The following is a 20,984-nucleotide window of genomic DNA, read 5'->3' on the forward strand; positions in this document are numbered from 1 at the left end:
GATTCTGAAACAACAAACAATCTCGTGGGAAATAAATTATGCCAGAAGTTGTTTTACAGATTGATATAAATTGATTTGTTAAAACAGTAACAAACATCATGACAACCCCTATAAAACGTTGTTGCTTTAGCTGTTCCTAGTAGTCATATCAAGTATTATTTCATTTATAGTATTCAAATATACACTAGTGAGCAAAAAAATCGACTCAAGCGACGCCCATGCGATCACAAGCAACTGTGGACTGAATATGATCCAGTCTGCTGTTTACAGTCGCAGATCTGGTAGAAAAAAAAGCATATTTCAAAGAAATTACTGGTCATTGTCAGCACATTGGTATTCAAGTCCAACAGGAGCTCCAAGAAACACGAGGACTTGCTTTGAGGACAGTCAAAGGAAGACTGCTAGGCTTGAGCCGAAAAGGCCGGCTAGTGACACCAAATTAACCCAATTTGGTGAAAAGCCGTCTACGATTTGCCAGAAAACACGCTAATTGAACTGACGACCAATGGATCTCAGTTTCCTTCTCAGACGACAGCAGAGTGTGCTTGCAAGGTGGCAATAGAAGAGGACGAATCTTACATGAAAGGAAACGTGACTTTTGGAGGAATTTCTTGGATAATTTGGGCGGGAATTTTAAAAGAAGCAAAAGCCTAATATAAATCGTGCCCTCATTGGTATTCAAGTCCAACAGGAGCTCCAAGAAACACGAGGACTTGCTTTGAGGACAGTCAAAGGAAGACTGCTAGGCTTGAGCCGAAAAGGCCGGCTAGTGACACCAAATTAACCCAATTTGGTCGAAAAGCCGTCTACGATTTGCCAGAAAACACGCTAATTGAACTGACGACCAATGGATCTCAGTTTCCTTCTCAGACGACAGCAGAGTGTGCTTGCAAGGTGGCAAAAGAAGAGGACGAATCTTGCATGAAAGGAAACGTGACTTTTGGAGGAAGTTCTTGGATAATTTGGGCGGGAATTTTAAAAGAAGCAAAAACCTAATAGATTTTTACTAAAACTGACGGTTCCATACGGCAGTATTTGGATTGGCCAGCGCGTAGCATCGATTTAAATCCTATCGATCATTTATGAGTTGAACTTGATACTTTCTAGTCAATCACAAAACGGTGTTGTGCTAAAAATGATCAACGAGTCTAATTATCTTCCAAAGTTCGTCCCCAAAGTATTTTTTGTTGTGAAATTGGCGCAGTCAGTAGGATTTTCGGGATTCAACGTGTAGCACGTTAATTTTTCGAATTAACGATTAATCTATAGTATCGTATACCGTTTTGGGGTTCTACTTAGTTGGAAATTAAATTATTTTTCTTTTAAATAAATTCTACACTGAGTTTTGTTTATCAGTATTCATCAGTTTTCGATAAAGTGGAGTTCCGGCTTTCTAATCGATAATTTTTTTCATATCGATAATCAGATGGTTCATTCGCAATCGTATTTTTGACTTAGCCACATTTATTTTGGCCTACTTAGTGTTCTGGTGAGTTATATTTAATAATAATCATAGCAAAGTTTGTAAACTATCGATTTTGACGGCTCGATTTTTTTTAATTTGACAAATTTCTAATTTGTGGTCGTTCGGAAGCTTCATTACAACAGTTTCTTTGGGTGGCTTGGTTTTATCTGTTGATATCCCTTAACAAATGGAAAATCAAATGTAAAATACAGGGCCGGATTAAGATTTATAAGGCCCGGGGCTAAAATAATGACGGGGCCCCCTTAAGGAATTCGGAAACCCGGAAAAATTCACAAAATAGTATCAATACTTTAGATTTGTGGCATCAACACATTAAAAAATACAGAATGATTTCCAAATGATGGGGCCCTCTTGGATCTGGTGCCCGGCGCTATAGCCCCCCCAAGCCCCTAGCTTAATCCGGCCCTGGTAAAATAGCTTCAATAGTTCAATGTGTCTTAAACGGGGCTTCCTTGTTGGTAAATCGAATATCATGGACCTAAATAATAATCACTTTTATTAAAAACAAATTTATTCTAAAACTATTTTTAGTATTATTGAAAAATCGGGTGAAACATTTTTTTAAAACAATCATTTGCTTAAATTGCACTAATAATTGAAATAAGTATCAGGGGGAGAACTAATAACGGGCTTTGCTCCCCGAAACACCAAAAAAAGTTAAACGTAAACCCCCATTATCATTTTTTACGTGGATCGATGTCTGTGTTGAAATTTTGATGTTCGGGGTGACCTAGAAACATTTTTTTTGAATTGGAACCCTATGATATAACGTCGTAAATTGATTCCACACCCCAGCAACTTTCACTTTGGTCATAGAACTTTTCCCCAGGAATATTTTCTTGTCCAAGATTGTGTGAATCAATTATCCATATGTCCGGACATAATTTTTGAAATTTAATGGTGCGTTTTGATAAATTTTTGTTCTTATTGTTATCAATTAATATACTGAATTTGATTTTTTGTCGACTTTCTTCTTTTTTCCAATTTTTGAAGATTAATGACAATACCACGTTCATAAACTATAAACAAACTTTTAAATCCAAGAAATTTCAATTTATAGGGAAAAAATTTGACAACGTTGTGAATTTTTAAAATTTTTTTGTTTTTCTTTGAAAAAAACTCTGAGATTTTAGAAGAATTCAAGTTACATAATCTACAATTATGATAATAAAGTTAAAATATCGTAATAAAGTTGATTTATTAGTTTTGGCTCAGTAACTTTTTATTTTTTGAAAAAAGTCGTTTTCCATGGACGTTCGTTTTAATAAAATATCATAGGTGGGAATTTTTAATTAACAAAAATGTATCTATGAATAAAGATAATAGAAACTAAAAAAAAATAGCTTAAATAAAAAATTATGAAAGAAACAAGTGGAAATTATTTTCAGAATTTGAGATCGACCATTTGAAAATATAAATTGGAAAAAATCAATTTTATATCCGTATTTACCCAATTAAGGGACACTTTTTACACAAAATTATAATTCTTCAACTAATTTAGCGCATTTTTCATATTAGAAACTTTGCTCTATCTCTTAAAATAAGACGTGGGGGAGAGCGGGAACTTGTTATGAAAAAATATTTTTATAAACTTGATTTAAAATCAATTTTTTATCCGTATTTACCCAATTAAGGGACACTTTTTACACGAAAATATAATTCTTCAACTAATTTAGAGCATTTTTCATATTAGAAACTTTGCTCTATCTCTTAAAATAAGACGTGGGGGAGAGCGGGAACTTGTTATGAAAAAATATTTTTATAAACTTGATTTAAAATCAATTTTTTATCCGTATTTACCCAATTAAGGGACACTTTTTACACGAAAATATAATTCTTCAACTAATTTAGCGCATTTTTCATATTACAAACTTTGCTCTATCTCTTAAAATAAGACGTGGGGGAGAGCGGGAACTTGTTATGAAAAAATATTTTTATAAACTTGATTTAAAATCAATTTTTTATCCGTATTTACCCAATTAAGGGACACTTTTTACACGAAAATATAATTCTTCAACTAATTTAGCGCATTTTTCATATTAGAAACTTTGCTCTATCTCTCAAAATAAGACGTGGGGGAGAGCGGGAACTTGTTATGAAAAAATATTTTTATAAACTTGATTTAAAATCAATTTTTTATCCGTATTTACCCAATTAAGGGACACTTTTTACACGAAAATATAATTCTTCAACTAATTTAGAGCATTTTTCATATTAGAAACTTTGCTCTATCTCTTAAAATAAGACGTGGGGGAGAGCGGGAACTTGTTATGAAAAAATATTTTTATAAACTTGATTTAAAATCAATTTTTTATCCGTATTTACCCAATTAAGGGACACTTTTTACACGAAAATATAATTCTTCAACTAATTTAGCGCATTTTTCATATTACAAACTTTGCTCTATCTCTTAAAATAAGACGTGGGGGAGAGCGGGAACTTGTTATGAAAAAATATTTTTATAAACTTGATTTAAAATCAATTTTTTATCCGTATTTACCCAATTAAGGGACACTTTTTACACGAAAATATAATTCTTCAACTAATTTAGCGCATTTTTCATATTAGAAACTTTGCTCTATCTCTCAAAATAAGACGTGGGGGAGAGCGGGAACTTGTTATGAAAAAATATTTTTATAAACTTGATTTAAAATCAATTTTTTATCCGTATTTACCCAATTAAGGGACACTTTTTACACGAAAATATAATTCTTCAACTAATTTAGCGCATTTTTCATATTAGAAACTTTGCTCTATCTCTTAAAATAAGACGTGGGGGAGAGCGGGAACTTGTTATGAAAAAATATTTTTATAAACTTGATTTAAAATCAATTTTTTATCCGTATTTACCCAATTAAGGGACACTTTTTACACGAAAATATAATTCTTCAACTAATTTAGCGCATTTTTCATATTACAAACTTTGCTCTATCTCTTAAAATAAGACGTGGGGGAGAGCGGGAACTTGTTATGAAAAAATATTTTTATAAACTTGATTTAAAATCAATTTTTTATCCGTATTTACCCAATTAAGGGACACTTTTTACACGAAAATATAATTCTTCAACTAATTTAGCGCATTTTTCATATTACAAACTTTGCTCTATCTCTTAAAATAAGACGTGGGGGAGAGCGGGAACTTGTTATGAAAAAATATTTTTATAAACTTGATTTAAAATCAATTTTTTATCCGTATTTACCCAATTAAGGGACACTTTTTATACGAAAATAAAATTATTCAACTAATTTAGCGCATTTTTCATATTAGAAACTTTGCTCTATCTCTTAAAATAAGACGTGGGGGAGAGCGGGAACTTGTTGTGAAAAACGATTTTTATAAACTTGATTTTGTTCGAACAAGCTTTTGTCTATGAAACAAAATATATAAATTCTAAGCTATTTAATTAGCTTAGTGAATACTAGAGGGCGTTGTTTCATATATTTCACATATTTCAATAGGAGCGCAATAGTTTGAGTAGATATTTTAAAAGAAAACCATTTGAAAATATAAATTTGACAAGCTTTTGTTTGAATGAAATTTTAGAGGTCTCACAATATGGTTTTAAAAATGGAGGAAGCTCAAATAACATATTTAAAATTAGATAATTGAGTGAGAAATTATTAATAAAGATAAGGAAGCACATTTATGTTTCATAGTTTGATGATACAGCCTTTGATCAAATAAAAAAAGAAGAGTTGACCCAAACCTTATCCTTAGTATATCCAGCGTTTACCCATGTTTCATCCAGGTACTAAATTTCTCTATTTGCCACACGAAATTTCCTAATTCCCGCCTTGAAACAAGCAAGTCTTTATCTTCGTCAACTACTTTATCCACTGTAGTTAACTGATTTTAAAAGATGTGCACGATTTTTCTGATTACGCTTCTGTCGAAATCGTCAATTTTTCTTTGATGGATGGCCACTGAATGATTAGTTCTGTACTCACCAAGATATTTGTCGTTTTGAAAATAACGTAATCAAATAACGTAATATCCACAATCATTTATTATTAGCTGAAGCTTTTCAATTGGAATATAGCTAATTTCAACAACTTCATTAGCTGTATCCCCCTTAAAAAAATTACAATCTCACTGCATTATGTTAATACGACGCCGTCCCTGCATTACACCTAATCTAGCGACTTCTGTAGCAACGCTGCACTCGCCCTCTTTCATTTGTGGTAAATAATGGCGATGTTCACGTGATGATCATTCACTGATCATTGTTTTGGTGCACTATCATGATGGGGTTAACTGGATCATAATTTCCGACGATCCTGGAATACTTTTACGAATTTTGTGGACAGATGAGGCTACGCATTTTTAACTACGTCCTCTAGTGGATTTTACACGCGTTTCTCGTGGCTACTTTTTCCCCGAATCTGTTATATAATAAGACTGACGGTGGTTCGTAGTTTTTGGTTCTGTTGAAACTATTTTGAGATTTGGGTTGAAATTCTGGACAAATTTGCTCGTCACATTTCCTCCACAAATGTCCAACGCAGATATAAAATAGTAATATTTCGTTAACTATCTCACTAAAATCGATAAAACTTTCTAATAACCACAAATCTGTCACTTGTGGTTCAATTTCTCGAAAAGAAAGCGTTTCTTTTATTGCTACTGATTGAACAACTGGAATATATGTTTATATAGTTTCTTCTTCTTTTTCTTCTTCTTTTTTATCGTACGCCAGGACTTGGACCTGTGTTTCCATCAATGATTGCCCAGCTGCTACTGGGATGATGAAGACCAGTTTTCATACCATCTTGTAGGTGGTCGGGATGTATTCGGTTTTTCTTCCTTTGCAATCTTTGACAACCGATCCTCTGACATTCCGTCCACGTGGTCTTTCCATTCCCTTCGCCGATTTCTCGCCCATTTCACTACATCTTGGATGTCACATATCTCCTTTATTTCATCAATTCTCTTGTGGTCGAATGGTGTTTTCTGCTCTGGTATGTCATTACAAGTCTTGTATATTCCGATTTTGATCTTCTTCTTCTTCCTCTTTCAATAGGACCAGGTCCTGTTCAATCCCGTACGTTTGGCTCTCTTCCTGCTCTTGGTAGTCATATATTTCTTCTTCTTGGGCAAATAAGTCCTCCTCCTCAATCACGAACCTTGAAACTACGACTGTTAATTTTAATTTTGATGAAAAAACGTTAATTCAATCAATAAATATCCAATGTTGTTGCAGATATAGAAATGCTGTAGAAGATATTGTGAAAAAATTAAAACAGAAACTAGTACCGTCAAAATGATAACCATTTCGTCATTCTTACCAACTTATCAACACCTGGATGAAGAATCTTCAAAACAACCTCTATTTTCATCGACTAATATTATTAATTATGACAAAGATACAAATAAAAATTTGATTAATAACAATACGAAGAGTAAAGATTCAAATTCAATTGATAGAATTGGAAAAAACGATGATACTGAAGAAGTAAACGATACAACTATTGACAAGAATGAATATGAAGAAGAAAAACTGATTCGTGTTTATGGGAAATATAAATTCTTGTTATGGGAATTCGAAACTCCAATTATATGGTATAGTGTATTCTTTATAACGATCTGGCATATTTTATCTGTGTATTTTGTGGCGATCTATCCTTTTCCTGAAAAGATGCCTCTAACAATTTATGGTGAGTATGTATTTCTTCCAAATATTAGTTATTCAACATTTTTAAACCAAAAAATCGGTACAAATTTCGTTTTTTGCGTTTAGCGCCGAACCTATGCGAGAATCAAAAAATGTTCAAAATAAGCTTTCATAAATTAAATTTCTGACGATCTCGAAGACTTTTTCCTCATTTTTTCAAAATCGCTTTGCATGGATAAGGCCAGTTTTGATATGGAACGCCTCAATTGACGAATGCTAACAAAAAGGCTTCGAAAATAGCAACTTTGCGTTAAATCTATCTTTCATTTTCTCACCTGTGACTGGGGGTGTTTTCAAAATTCACTTCTTCCTTAAATAAAATTGAAAAAACTATTAGTACGATTGATATTTGTGGAAAATTTGTCCAGGAAGGGTATCGGGTATTTGTAAGTTCAAGTAAACAAAAAATATTTGTAAACAATAAAAAATTTTTATTATTTTTTGATACTATACGAATTGGAAAATTATTTGGAAGATACGGTGTTATCTAAATGAAGACCGTTACGTTGCTGGAAGTCTTCTAAACGGGAACGAAGATTGGCGATAACACGTCGACACAAAGCTGCCATTTCTGACTTGATGTTTTCCTTCAATTGGGTTAAGTTCGTTGGATTATTTAGATAAACCTTATTTTTAAAGTATCCCCATACAAAATAGTCAAGCGGGCTAAGATCCGGGCTTCTGGAAGGCCAGTTGATGTTACCCCTTCGCGAAATGACTTTATTAGGGAATAATTCGTTCAAAACTTCCATCGGGTCATTCGAGGTATGGTAACTGGCTCCATCTTGGTGGAGCCACGTTCTTGAGCTGAAACCTGCAGCTCTGGGACCAAAAACTTTCGCAACACATCGCAGTAACGGTCACTATTCACATTGATTGCTCGGCCTCGTTGATCTTCATGAAAATAATTCCTTTAGCAGACTTAGCGGCCCAAACAACGACCTTTGGGCTTTGTAGGTGTCGTTAATGCTTTCTCGACTGTCCAGTACCGACAATTCTGCTTATTAACATGACGATGATGAACACGATGATTGAAAATGTGATACTTATAATATTGTTGTTTATACTTTGCACCCATTAAAAATATAACAAGGAAAGCAATTGATGGTAATCATTTTTGACATCCATACGTTTTACGTGACTATCAGTTGTTAGTTGATTTCGTTTTAATGTTTCCCATTAAATGTATCATTAAAAGGTTGTTTCGTTATCAAGACAAATTACCCAACATAATCAGGGCGATTTCGACCAAAAAAAATAATGAAAAAAATGCCCGTATCTTGGGGAAATATATCAGTTTGTAGAACACGTAAGATTTTTCAAAAAGAACTACAGAGAAATACAAGCAATGAAAGCAATCCAATAACTAATTACCCAAGATAACGTAGACTTAAGAAAAACAAAAAAAAATGGTAAGAACAACCGTCTGGTGTTGTTGAAAGCTTTTCTTGGACAACCCATTATAGTTCAAATTAATGACCACAATCTCAGGTGTATTCAGCAGAGTAGATTGTACGAAAAAGTGAAAATTGCAGACGTTGCAGCGTGTAAATCCTGCAGACCTCAGTGTTTCTTGAGGACTCTCCTGGAATATTATAATAGCATCTGTTCAAACCAATTCCGTAAACCTTTTTCCATTCTGATATTATGGAAATTAGTCCCAGAGTTGGCTACAAAAACAGGTTTCAGCTTGTAAACCAGCTGTCCCCAGCTTAGTACATCACCAGTTCTTAAGGTCACCACAGGTCCCATATGGAACCTTTGTAACGTGCGGTTTGAGCCTCAGATATGAGCGCAACAAGTTTTTGGGGTCTCAACTAAAAGCCGAAGTTTTGCGGGCCGGAAAACCTCCGAAAAAAGTTGAAGAAAATCGGCGTATATTTGAAACGAAAATTTTTCGTATTTGGCGTAATGGAAAATTATTTTTGATGTCTCCATTCGAAATATCTGCTTGAGCTACCCGAAATTAAAAAAAAAATCACCAGGATACGATGTAAATCCGCTGAAATATTTACTGCGCCAATAATCAATTGGTTTTGATCAATTTTTTTTTAATTTTCTGGGAATAGTTATACTTTTTTGTAACCAGCTCCCCATCTAAATATAGTTTTGAATCTTTTGTTTGACAGTTAGACATTTTAAACTGTTTCCAATCGTAAAGATTTTTTCGATTAATGAAAATTATTTACTGAATAGGATTTCCCTTGTCATTTTATTTCTGTCTTTCCCTATTTTCTCAATGAACTCAAAATGGCTGTCTATAGTAAGATGGCGGGTCTCTATGACTACAATATAAAAGCGGTACGTGTTTGTAGGAAAGCTTAATTGGTACAGTTTTTAATACGTAAACAAATAAATCTGGGCTAGATAACTCGATGTAACTTGTGATTTTTCATGAAAATCATTCCGAAACACAACACACAAACATTTTTTCATCAAGTAAGTTTTTTATATCGAAAATGATTTGTTACTTTTCAGTTTGTTCACTACTGAAAACAGATATTTAATTTTTTTGAATATAAAATTTATTTTTAAATGTCAAACGTCAATACTCGACGTTTTTGACAGTCATAAAATGTGTCAGTTTTATGACAGTTATACAAACATGTTTTTTCTACTACCGTTCGTAAAGTATGATGCTTTTGAGTGAATAAAACTTCACATTACGCACTAGTGTCTAAAAAAACATACTTTGAGCAATAGTGCTTAAAAAAAAACTATTATTGAGGTCTCTATAGTGTAGTAGCTAAAGTACGAGCCCCATATTCATCCCGAAACACAACACACAAACATTTTTTCATCAAGTAAGTTTTTTATATCGAAAATGATTTGTTACTTTTCAGTTTGTTCACTACTGAAAACAGATATTTAATTTTTTTGAATATAAAATTTATTTTTAAATGTCAAACGTCAATACTCGACGTTTTTGACAGTCATAAAATGTGTCAGTTTTATGACAGTTATACAAACATGTTTTTTCTACTACCGTTCGTAAAGTATGACGCTTTTGAGTGAATAAAACTGTACATTACGCACTAGTGTCTAAAAAAAAACATACTTTGAGCAATAGTACTTAAAAAAAAAACTATTATTGAGGTCTCTATAGTGTAGTAGCTAAAGTACGAGCCCCATATTCATCCCGAAACACAACACACAAACATTTTTTCATCAAGTAAGTTTTTTATATCGAAAATGATTTGTTACTTTTCAGTTTGTTCACTACTGAAAACAGATATTTAATTTTTTTGAATATAAAATTTATTTTTAAATGTCAAACGTCAATACTCGACGTTTTTGACAGTCATAAAATGTGTCAGTTTTATGACAGTTATACAAACATGTTTTTTCTACTACCGTTCGTAAAGTATGACGCTTTTGAGTGAATAAAACTGTACATTACGCACTAGTGTCTAAAAAAAAACATACTTTGAGCAATAGTACTTAAAAAAAAAACTATTATTGAGGTCTCTATAGTGTAGTAGCTAAAGTACGAGCCCCATATTCATCCCGAAACACAACACACAAACATTTTTTCATCAAGTAAGTTTTTTATATCGAAAATGATTTGTTACTTTTCAGTTTGTTCACTACTGAAAACAGATATTTAATTTTTTTGAATATAAAATTTATTTTTAAATGTCAAACGTCAATACTCGACGTTTTTGACAGTCATAAAATGTGTCAGTTTTATGACAGTTATACAAACATGTTTTTTCTACTACCGTTCGTAAAGTATGACGCTTTTGAGTGAATAAAACTGTACATTACGCACTAGTGTCTAAAAAAACATACTATGAGCCATAGTGCTTAAAAAAAACTATTATTGAGGTTTCTATAGTGTAGTAGCTAAAGTACGAGCCCCATATTCATCCCGAAACACAACACACAAACATTTTTTCATCAAGTAAGTTTTTTATATCGAAAATGATTTGTTACTTTTCAGTTTGTTCACTACTGAAAACAGATATTTAATTGTTTGGCATATAAAATTTATTTTTAAATGTCAAACGTCAATACTCGACGTTTTTGACAGTCATAAAATGTGTCAGTTTTATGACAGTTATACAAACATGTTTTTTCTACTACCGTTCGTAAAGTATGACGCTTTTGAGTGAATAAAACTGTACATTACGCACTAGTGTCTAAAAAAAACTATTATTGAGGTCTCTATAGTGTAGTACGTGTAGTGTAGTAGCTAGAGTACGAGCCCCATATGCGAAAGGTCCCAGGTTCAAGTCGTACTGATGCCATTTTTTATTTTTCTACGCAGAGAATAATTGACATATAATACCATTCCGTCTGTTGTATTTTGATAAAATTTTCGCTAGTAGAAAAAATATTGTATGCAATTCGTGTGTAAAGGCTTTTTTTGGGCTTATTCGTCGAAAAAAGTCCGAGAAGGTTTGAAGAATTGGGAAGCGCATTAAATCACTTGCAAGACATATTGAGATTCGCGTTTGTGAGCGCTACACTTCACGTGATTAGGTCCTTCTTGATCCAGCAAGCTGTTTCCCTCCTGATTTTGGCAAACGTGCGTTTTCTGAATCACCATCGATAGTAATTCCTCCGTTGTCGAGATAAGAACCAAAATGTTGATGCGGCAGCTGTTTGCTGAGGCGGCCCACGCGTCCCTCAACCAGTTCGATCGAAAAAATTGAAACTGTCCCAAATATAGATAAATTGGGTCTCTAACGAGTTCATTTTTTTTATATATTTCAGCTTTCTGTATTGGTGGATTGTCAGGATTTGGTATAACGGCAGGAGCTCATCGATATTTTACGCATAGATCCTATAAAGCAAAGTTGCCATTGAAACTAATACTTCTAATGTGTTACAGCATCGCCGGACAAGTAAGTCGAATTCTATTATCAGGACAGTTCAATTAGAAAGAGATAATTGTACATGCAATCTTCCTTTCCTTTTCCCATCTTTCCATACCATCTATTCTATTCCCATCTTTCTCATATTTGTCTTCATCTCTTCTATCCATCCGTAGACGTACCCCAGCCTTCTAGCTCTGTGTGTACTTAACCAGATTGAATTTATTCGGAAATTTTTCCACTATTTTCCATTCCTATACTTTTAGTTTATTTCCTACCTGCCATTTTTCATTTTTGAGCCATCAGTTTAGACTATGAGTCTTGTTTGTCCGTTACTTTGGTATATGGTATCCGTGGTGGTCTTTAGAAGTCTTGGACGCCCAACCAAGTCCCCGGGGTTGAACTGTCCTCGTATTTTCGAAACATTATCCATAAATTCCAGGAAATATTGATTCATTAATTAATGTTTTTTCAGAATAGTCTCTACGACTGGGTGCGGGATCATAGAGTACACCATAAATTTAGTGAAACCAACGCAGATCCGCACAATGCGAACAGAGGTTTATTTTTTTCGCATGTGGGATGGTTGATGATGCGCAAGCATCCAGAAGTAATCAGGAAAGGAAGAAAATTGGATTTAACTGATCTCACCGATGATCCATTGATAGCCTTCCATATTAAGTGAGTATTAAGGACTATAGAAAGGATCCGAATCGAGCTGGTAGCACTAGGTCTCGTCTTCCGAAATTATGGATTGCTTAAAACATGAATCCTGATCACACATGATGATAAAATCTCCGGCGACTTTCATCTACGTTGCTTTACGATCTTACAGCACCGATCTTCTTGACGATGGTACCAAACGTGCAATCGCTCCACCATCAAATAGGTCCAGGTCTATAAACGCGTTGCGGAAATGCTTTACGGGTGCCTTGGTAGCTGATACCACAGACACGCACTTCTTCAAATAAAGGAATTTCTATAAATTGACGTTCTGGGTGTACATGAGCCACGTCTGCCTGTTGAGTAGGTCTCGGAATCAGTGCTGTAGGTGGGAGAGGTTTTTAGGAAAGTAACTACAACCAAAATCACGGAAATGCTAGCTCTAGCTTTGGCCGACGATTTATTGCTAGTATTGCTAGAACATTAACTGCCCATAATAGCTAAGAGGCTTCCTAAGTTGCCTCCGAACCGCCACGTGGAAGCGCTTGTACTACTAGGATATCAGAACATTCACAGAGCTTTTTGTGTAGTTGTATTGCTGCCTTATTACAAAATTTATAGCTATAGTTGCAATTTTATTAACGTTTCTGTTTCAGGCACTGGACTTTGATCAAACTATTCTTCTGTTTTATCTTACCGTCTTCCATTCCTCCTTTAGTATGGAAAGAAAGCTGGTTCTATAGCATCGCCGCCATTTGTTTTGTTCGATATATTCTATCTCTGAATTTCACATGGTCGGTGAATAGTTTCGCTCATCTTTATGGACACAGACCATATGACAAGTGAGTTACCAAATCTGCATTTCTTGACATCATCTTTTGAATACTTTCGGCTATATATTCGTTGGAGCAACCATCTTGATGACCATATTAACCAAGATCAACAACCACCATCATATGTTTCAAAGTCCACGCACACCACAAGTTTGCTACCACGTCGTTTAAGGTCAGTTTCCAGTAAAACATCCCTTCGACACTTGGCAACCAGCTGATTAAGGTCCGATTTATTTCGGTGGACAATTTTTTGTTGTTATATCGAATTAACAAACGTCTCAGTCTCCTAATGAATCCTTGCTTCGATTCACTGTTCCACTTGGAGAAGACGAAGATGTGCACCACCAGCTCTTGAGGATACACGAAACTTGTACCATTGAAGGTACAATTATTCAGAAGACTTTCGAAGATTAGTTGACCAATAATTCGAATCATCATAATCGGCCATCATCGAAAAAGATTCTGGAGGGATCGCGTAGAAAGAATGCCAGAAGACAGATGGGTGGTACGAGAGCTGGAGTTCAGCTTCTCAGGAAGATCCGGGAAGAGGGCTAAACGTACAGGATTGAACAGGACCTCTAGAATGCCAGAAGAAAGATGGGTGGTACGAGAGCTGGAGTTCAGCTTCTCAGGAAGATCCAGGAAGAGGGCTAAACGTACAGGATTGAACAGGACCTCTAGAATGCCAGAAGAAAGATGGGTGGTACGAGAGCTGGAGTTCAGCTTCTCAGGAAGATCCAGGAAGAGGGCTAAACGTACAGGATTGAACAGGACCTCTAGAATGCCAGAAGACAGATGAGTGGTACGAGAGCTGGAGTTCAGCTTCTCAGGAAGATCCAGGAAGAGGGCTAAACGTACAGGATTGAACAGGACCTCTAGAATGCCAGAAGAAAGATGGGTGGTACGAGAGCTGGAGTTCAGCTTCTCAGGAAGATCCAGGAAGAGGGCTAAACGTACAGGATTGAACAGGACCTCTAAAATGCCAGAAGAAAGATGGGTGGTACGAGAGCTGGAGTTCAGCTTCTCAGGAAGATCCAGGAAGAGGGCTAAACGTACAGGATTGAACAGGACCTCTAAAATGCCAGAAGAAAGATGGGTGGTACGAGAGCTGGAGTTCAGCTTCTCAGGAAGATCCGGGAAGAGGGCTAAACGTACAGGATTGAACAGGACCTCTAGAATGCCAGAAGACAGATGAGTGGTACGAGAGCTGGAGTTCAGCTTCTCAGGAAGATCCAGGAAGAGGGCTAAACGTACAGGATTGAACAGGACCTCTAGAATGCCAGAAGACAGATGAGTGGTACGAGAGCTGGAGTTCAGCTTCTCAGGAAGATCCAGGAAGAGGGCTAAACGTACAGGATTGAACAGGACCTCTAGAATGCCAGAAGACAGATGAGTGGTACGAGAGCTGGAGTTCAGCTTCTCAGGAAGATCCAGGAAGAGGGCTAAACGTACAGGATTGAACAGGACCTCTAGAATGCCAGAAGACGGATGAGTGGTACGAGAGCTGGAGTTCAGCTTCTCAGGAAGATCCAGGAAGAGGGCTAAACGTACAGGATTGAACAGGACCTCTAGAATGCCAGAAGACGGATGAGTGGTACGAGAGCTGGAGTTCAGCTTCTCAGGAAGATCCAGGAAGAGGGCTAAACGTACAGGATTGAACAGGACCTCTAGAATGCCAGAAGACGGATGAGTGGTACGAGAGCTGGAGTTCAGCTTCTCAGGAAGATCCAGGAAGAGGGCTAAACGTACAGGATTGAACAGGACCTCTAGAATGCCAGAAGACGGATGAGTGGTACGAGAGCTGGAGTTCAGCTTCTCAGGAAGATCCAGGAAGAGGGCTAAACGTACAGGATTGAACAGGACCTCTAGAATGCCAGAAGACAGATGAGTGGTACGAGAGCTGGAGTTCAGCTTCTCAGGAAGATCCAGGAAGAGGGCTAAACGTACAGGATTGAACAGGACCTCTAGAATGCCAGAAGACAGATGAGTGGTACGAGAGCTGGAGTTCAGCTTCTCAGGAAGATCCAGGAAGAGGGCTAAACGTACAGGATTGAACAGGACCTCTAGAATGCCAGAAGACAGATGAGTGGTACGAGAGCTGGAGTTCAGCTTCTCAGGAAGATCCAGGAAGAGGGCTAAACGTACAGGATTGAACAGGACCTCTAGAATGCCAGAAGACAGATGAGTGGTACGAGAGCTGGAGTTCAGCTTCTCAGGAAGATCCAGGAAGAGGGCTAAACGTACAGGATTGAACAGGACCTCTAGAATGCCAGAAGACAGATGAGTGGTACGAGAGCTGGAGTTCAGCTTCTCAGGAAGATCCAGGAAGAGGGCTAAACGTACAGGATTGAACAGGACCTCTAGAATGCCAGAAGACAGATGAGTGGTACGAGAGCTGGAGTTCAGCTTCTCAGGAAGATCCAGGAAGAGGGCTAAACGTACAGGATTGAACAGGACCTCTAGAATGCCAGAAGACAGATGAGTGGTACGAGAGCTGGAGTTCAGCTTCTCAGGAAGATCCAGGAAGAGGGCTAAACGTACAGGATTGAACAGGACCTCTAAAATGCCAGAAGAAAGATGGGTGGTACGAGAGCTGGAGTTCAGCTTCTCAGGAAGATCCGGGAACAAGGCCAAACGTATAGGATCGAACAGGAGCTGGTCATATTGAAAGAGAAAGAAGATAATGATATCTAGTAACCGCAAGTTTCCTCGATGACTGTAGCTGCGACTCAACGTCTAATCATTTTGTTGAACAGTGACCAAATAACCTGATCGTTAACATTAAGGGCTTGGAGGCACCCACAGCTCACAGAGAATAGGAACGGGATGAATGACTTGGCCGGAGGAGGCTTCTGCTGAAGATGCTTTTAAATAAGTGAATATGTCATAGCGACTGAAATTGTTTGTACTGAAGTGCTAAAAAGTCTTACAAGAGTTAGCGAGTAAAGTTAAAAACTTTGTATGAGACAAGCAAGCCTCTCAAATACTTGGTGCATGAAGAAGGAAGAAACTGCAGACCACGTCATTGATGAAAGGTCAGAACTCACCGAAGTTTGACATGGACAAGCCTATTGACGTTGAAAGGTTAATGCCGAAGTTGAAGGACTTCAGGAAACCGTCTATCAATACAACTTTCGCAAGCGTTTCAACCAATCATCGAAGCATCTTTCCCATTCCGATTGACGTACCACCAACGCATCAACAACTACTTCAGGTGTACAAAAACGTTGATATCGCAACTTTTTGTTGATCTGTGCGAGAAAGAAGAAATCATTTGGCTCCAAACAAGAACTGTACGACTCATCAAATCCATGGTTTGACTTTTCAAAAACTTCTTTGTTTGAACTGATGTGTCCTGGTGGATTTGTCTCTTACGATTGGTTTCCCTGATTTTTTTTTAATACTTCTTGCCAACAAATGGTGGTGTAACATTAAGAATTGACTGTTCTACGTTGGTCTAATGTAACGGTGACGATACGTCCAGGTATTTCGAAAAAACAGGCGACAATTTGCGTCGAAGTGCATCGTGCGCGAACAACTTTTGTTGGATTTGGAAAACCAACTCGATATCACCAAAAGTTAGATGTCAGATGTCATATGTCAATGTCAGATTTAATATATTCATATCAGTGTTGCCGTATCTTAAAACTTAGCGGCTCACTTGGCTATTACAGCATCAAAATTCATACGAAAACTTTCTTTTCATTTATTTTTATTATCATCGTTTTCTTTATTTCAGGAAAATCTTCCCAGTTGAAAATGTAACGGTTTCATTTTTCGCCTTGGGAGAGGGATACCATAATTATCATCACACGTTTCCTTGGGATTATAGAGCGGCCGAATTGGGTCAGAAATTGAATATAACGACGGTGTGGTTGGACTTTTTCCAAAAGATTGGATGGGCGTACGATATGAAAGCCCCGTCCAATGAACTTGTAAGGAAAGTGGCTATTAAAAACGGCGATGGGACACATTATAAGTGGGGACACGAAGTTCCCGAAACGGCCGATTGTTCCACAAAAGAAATTCGAAATACGCGATGAGTAACAAAATATTTTTATCGCTTGATTTGAAAGCGTTATTTCCAAAGAATATTTCATCAAAAATGTCGGTATATTTATAAAAAAATAAACATGTTTAAGAAAATCGGAATTTTTATTTACAATGTTTCTTTTCTTTTGTGATGTAAGTATCCTGAGTCATAAGAAGAAGTGTTTGAAATAATACAGAGAAAATCAATACGCAGACACAGGAAAAAATATATGAAAATGACGGAAAATGTAAGTTTTCCCCAAAGGTCACCGTCTGCCATTTGTTTAGCCTGAAGTTGAGTCTCCCGAACGCGACATCCACCTTGTCCCTCGACAAACCAGAGTAGCCGTAACTCAAACTTATATAGTCCAGTCATTCAAGCTCAAAATTGTTTCGAACCTCCGAATTCTTTAATGCGGCTCCGATTTTTACGAAAATTTAAAATTGAGCTCATCTCATCCTCCATATCGAGATTTACATGGTCGCAATGTGTGCAAATTGTTTTTAAGGGGTGAAAAACCACCCCTTATCGAAAAATACCAGAATTATAGTTTTTCCTACTTTTTTTTCAATTCAAATGTTTTTCGTTCATGCTGCATAAATATTTTAACATATTGTATAATAGAAAATTCATATATTTTGAAGTATCAACCCTTAAAAATCGTTAAAAACTACTCTTTTCATAAAAATAATATGGGAATAAATCTTTTAATGATTTAAAACATTGCAATTTCATTTTTACTGTAAAAAATTCATAACATTTTAATAAAATTTCATTTGATCGTTAATTTTTATTATTCAACCCTTATAAACTACCCCTTTGCAGAGAATTAAATAAAAATAAAATCAAATGACTGCCAACTTTTTAATTTTGCATTCTTTTAGGTATTAAAGTTTCTTGTCTCTAATTGAAGTAATTTTTGATTGTTTATGTAGTTTATCAACCCTTTAGAACCACCCCTTTGATAAAAAATAAAATTTTAATGACTGTTAATGTTTTGATTTTGAATTATTTCGGTATTCGAGTGTATTTTCCAAACACGAAGTGATTTTTCAATCTCTACACCCTGACACCCCTTAAAAACCACCCCTCTACCAAGATTAAAAGTATATATCATCTCTTGGTACTCTCAAATGTACCTACAGGCGACTTAGCATCAACAGAAAAAATTCGAGCGCCAAAATTTGAAACTTTTTCATAACCTATAATTCACAAAAAATTTCAAATTCTTATTTTTGACGTAACTCCATTAATTTCGGGGCTATCACTTCCTACGAAAAACCATATTAAAGGTAATTTTCAGGGCTACAAGCTTATGTTTGTTAGAAGGGCTTGAGACCCACCACATTTTATTAATAAATGGTCAAAGGGCTATGGATAAGGAATTCTCCCACTATAGTGACTGGTTAATTTGGTTATAACTCCTTCAATTTTCATGCTACAAAAAAATAAAAAAAAGCAGAATAATCGTCATAAAAAATGCTTCAATTTGACTGTTTATTTGTTTTTGTATCTCTCATAGTTATGAAGAAAAAGTGAACAGAAAATTTTTTTTTTCAAAAATCAAAAAAAGTATTATTTAATGCACATTTTTTTTCAAAATTATACATTTCTAAACAGCCAAAATTTCAGATGTCGTAAATAACATCCAAATAAAGTATTTGGTACAAGGAATAAGTTTAATTTTGATATTCAATGAAATGACAGTAATATTTTTTGAGCTTTAACTATTTTACATCATATCTCACTGAAATTCCAGTCGAAACGACTTTTATCAGTAATGATATGAAAGGTCTTTTTAAGCTCTTTAAAAAGTATTTTATGACTTTTTGTTGAAAAATGTACCGTTTTCCCCTTATTTGAGGTTAAGTTCTTAATTATGTAAAATATAAGCTATTCAAGTATCTATAACTTACTTTAGGTAGAACATTAAGATGTTAAAATATATCTTAATTTCTTTGTTTTTTCATGAGCTTCATTTTTGCTCCTCACACTTTTTTCGATAAAATACGTTATTACAGAGTTATACCTAAAAAACTATTAAAAAATCAATTGCGAATAACTCCAAAACTATTGATGTGACGAAAAAACTTTATATGACATTTTTTACTTTAAATTTGTTGATCTTTCGATTTCTGGGGTTATTTTGGGTGAAAAATTATCCACCACTTCGGCGCCATGTAGATAGATCTCGCTTTTTGAATGATGATTTTATACAATTATTTTTGTCTGTAATTTTTCTCTACCATTTCTACGAGGTTTATATTTTCTTTACATTATAGTTTACCAGATCATTAATGATTGTGTATATTTTCTCTTTCCATCATTTTGGTCTACATTTTTTTGTGTCTTCTTTGTCGACATTTAATACTTATTGTAAACATATTGCCCATTTGTCTAGTTTGTACTTTGCCCTCTACAAGCTCCGTCTCTACCATGATTTTTCTTTCTACTAAATATTTCTTTCTAAGACCTCAATTGCCACATAATATTATATTACTTCGCCACCTGGTTTTAGCTATTGCAAACATTTAAGAAGGGACCTGTAATTATTTTAAAATCTCCTTCCATATTTATTTCTTCTTTTGAATGATAGAGGACGTAACTGTACATATTATTTTATTTACTGTATACTATTTAATAGTAATATGTTTTTTGAAGTAAATATCGTGTTGAATTGAAAGCCAAGTCTAGTAATTTACTTTTTATCATATATACCTCCGATGTTAAGATATTTGCCATATCTTCCAATTATTAAATTTCATCGTTCATCGAGAGAAAGAGGTAGAAGTTCGGTGTTCGATATTATTGTTTTTTTAATGATAAAGTAGAATTTTTAGGCAGATTTTTTCGTTTCTGAGATGGCTTCGAAATAGGAAAAATTTTCCTTTGCAAGGCTAAGGTTAGGTTGAATATTTCTACGTTTGAATGGATTAGTTCGAAATTTTGACAGAACTTCAAAAATTATGCAAATAACAAATCTGATTTGGTGCCAATGTATGCTTCTACCCCAGGGGTGAATGTCACCCTTACTCGGGGGTGGAAATTTGAAATTTCGAAATAACACCGGAAATCGATAGAGAATTGAATTTTATGAAGAAAATGTGGAATGAAGTTTTTTATTTAACTCGATAATTTCTGAGTTATTCGCGATTGAAAATTTAAAAAAAACACGTTTTTCAACATTTTTTCACGAAAAACTCGAAAATTACGCATTTTTTGAAAAAAATTATTCTTATCAAAACTGAAGCTTATAAAAAAATAAAGAAATTAGTCAGGTTAAATCAAATTTTTTTAAATAATATTCAGTAACTTATGAGTCTGAAAGCCAATTTTTTCTTTTTCTTAAATTTATACAGAAGTTTGAGCTCAAATAACAGAAAAACGATTAACTTTTCATAAAAAATTGTAATAAACATTTCTAAAGTACTTTTTCACACCTTTAAAATGAGCTTTTATATAACCGTCTAGCATGAA

At 35.1% G+C, this 20,984-nt stretch overlaps 1 protein-coding gene and 1 long non-coding RNA gene across 2 annotated transcripts; one reads left to right on the top strand and one right to left on the bottom strand.

Annotated features, from left to right (window-relative positions):
• The first annotated feature begins 1,433 nt into the window (after window positions 1-1,433).
• Window positions 1,434-17,620, top strand: LOC130447556 (stearoyl-CoA desaturase 5-like). Its single transcript, XM_056784431.1, has 6 exons — window positions 1,434-1,489; window positions 6,688-7,141; window positions 11,878-12,008; window positions 12,454-12,659; window positions 13,298-13,483; window positions 17,214-17,620. The coding sequence occupies exons 2-6, from the start codon at window positions 6,748-6,750 to the stop codon at window positions 17,515-17,517; spliced, it is 1,221 nt and encodes a 406-aa protein (XP_056640409.1). The 5' UTR covers window positions 1,434-1,489; window positions 6,688-6,747; the 3' UTR covers window positions 17,518-17,620.
• LOC130447557 (uncharacterized) lies at window positions 17,199-19,964 on the bottom strand. The gene is made up of 3 exons (XR_008910264.1): window positions 19,618-19,964; window positions 19,424-19,544; window positions 17,199-18,945 (listed from the first exon to the last, which is right to left on the bottom strand). It is a non-coding gene; the product is annotated as an uncharacterized LOC130447557 (long non-coding RNA).
• Between the last annotated feature and the right edge of the window lie 1,020 nt (window positions 19,965-20,984).

The sequence above is a fragment of the Diorhabda sublineata genome, chromosome 8 (genome assembly GCF_026230105.1).
Source record: "Diorhabda sublineata isolate icDioSubl1.1 chromosome 8, icDioSubl1.1, whole genome shotgun sequence".
Taxonomy (NCBI): domain Eukaryota; kingdom Metazoa; phylum Arthropoda; class Insecta; order Coleoptera; family Chrysomelidae; genus Diorhabda; species Diorhabda sublineata.

What these genes read in the sequence shown, in the direction of transcription:
- LOC130447556 (XM_056784431.1), top strand. Translation starts at nt 6,748, where the DNA reads ATGATAACCATTTCGTCATTCTTACCAACTTATCAACACCTGGATGAA. An exon ending in GATGCCTCTAACAATTTATG is followed by an intron (nt 7,142 to 11,877) that starts GTGAGTATGTAT and finishes TATATATTTCAG; the next exon opens with CTTTCTGTATTGGTGGATTG. An exon ending in TTGATAGCCTTCCATATTAA is followed by an intron (nt 12,660 to 13,297) that starts GTGAGTATTAAG and finishes TTTCTGTTTCAG; the next exon opens with GCACTGGACTTTGATCAAAC.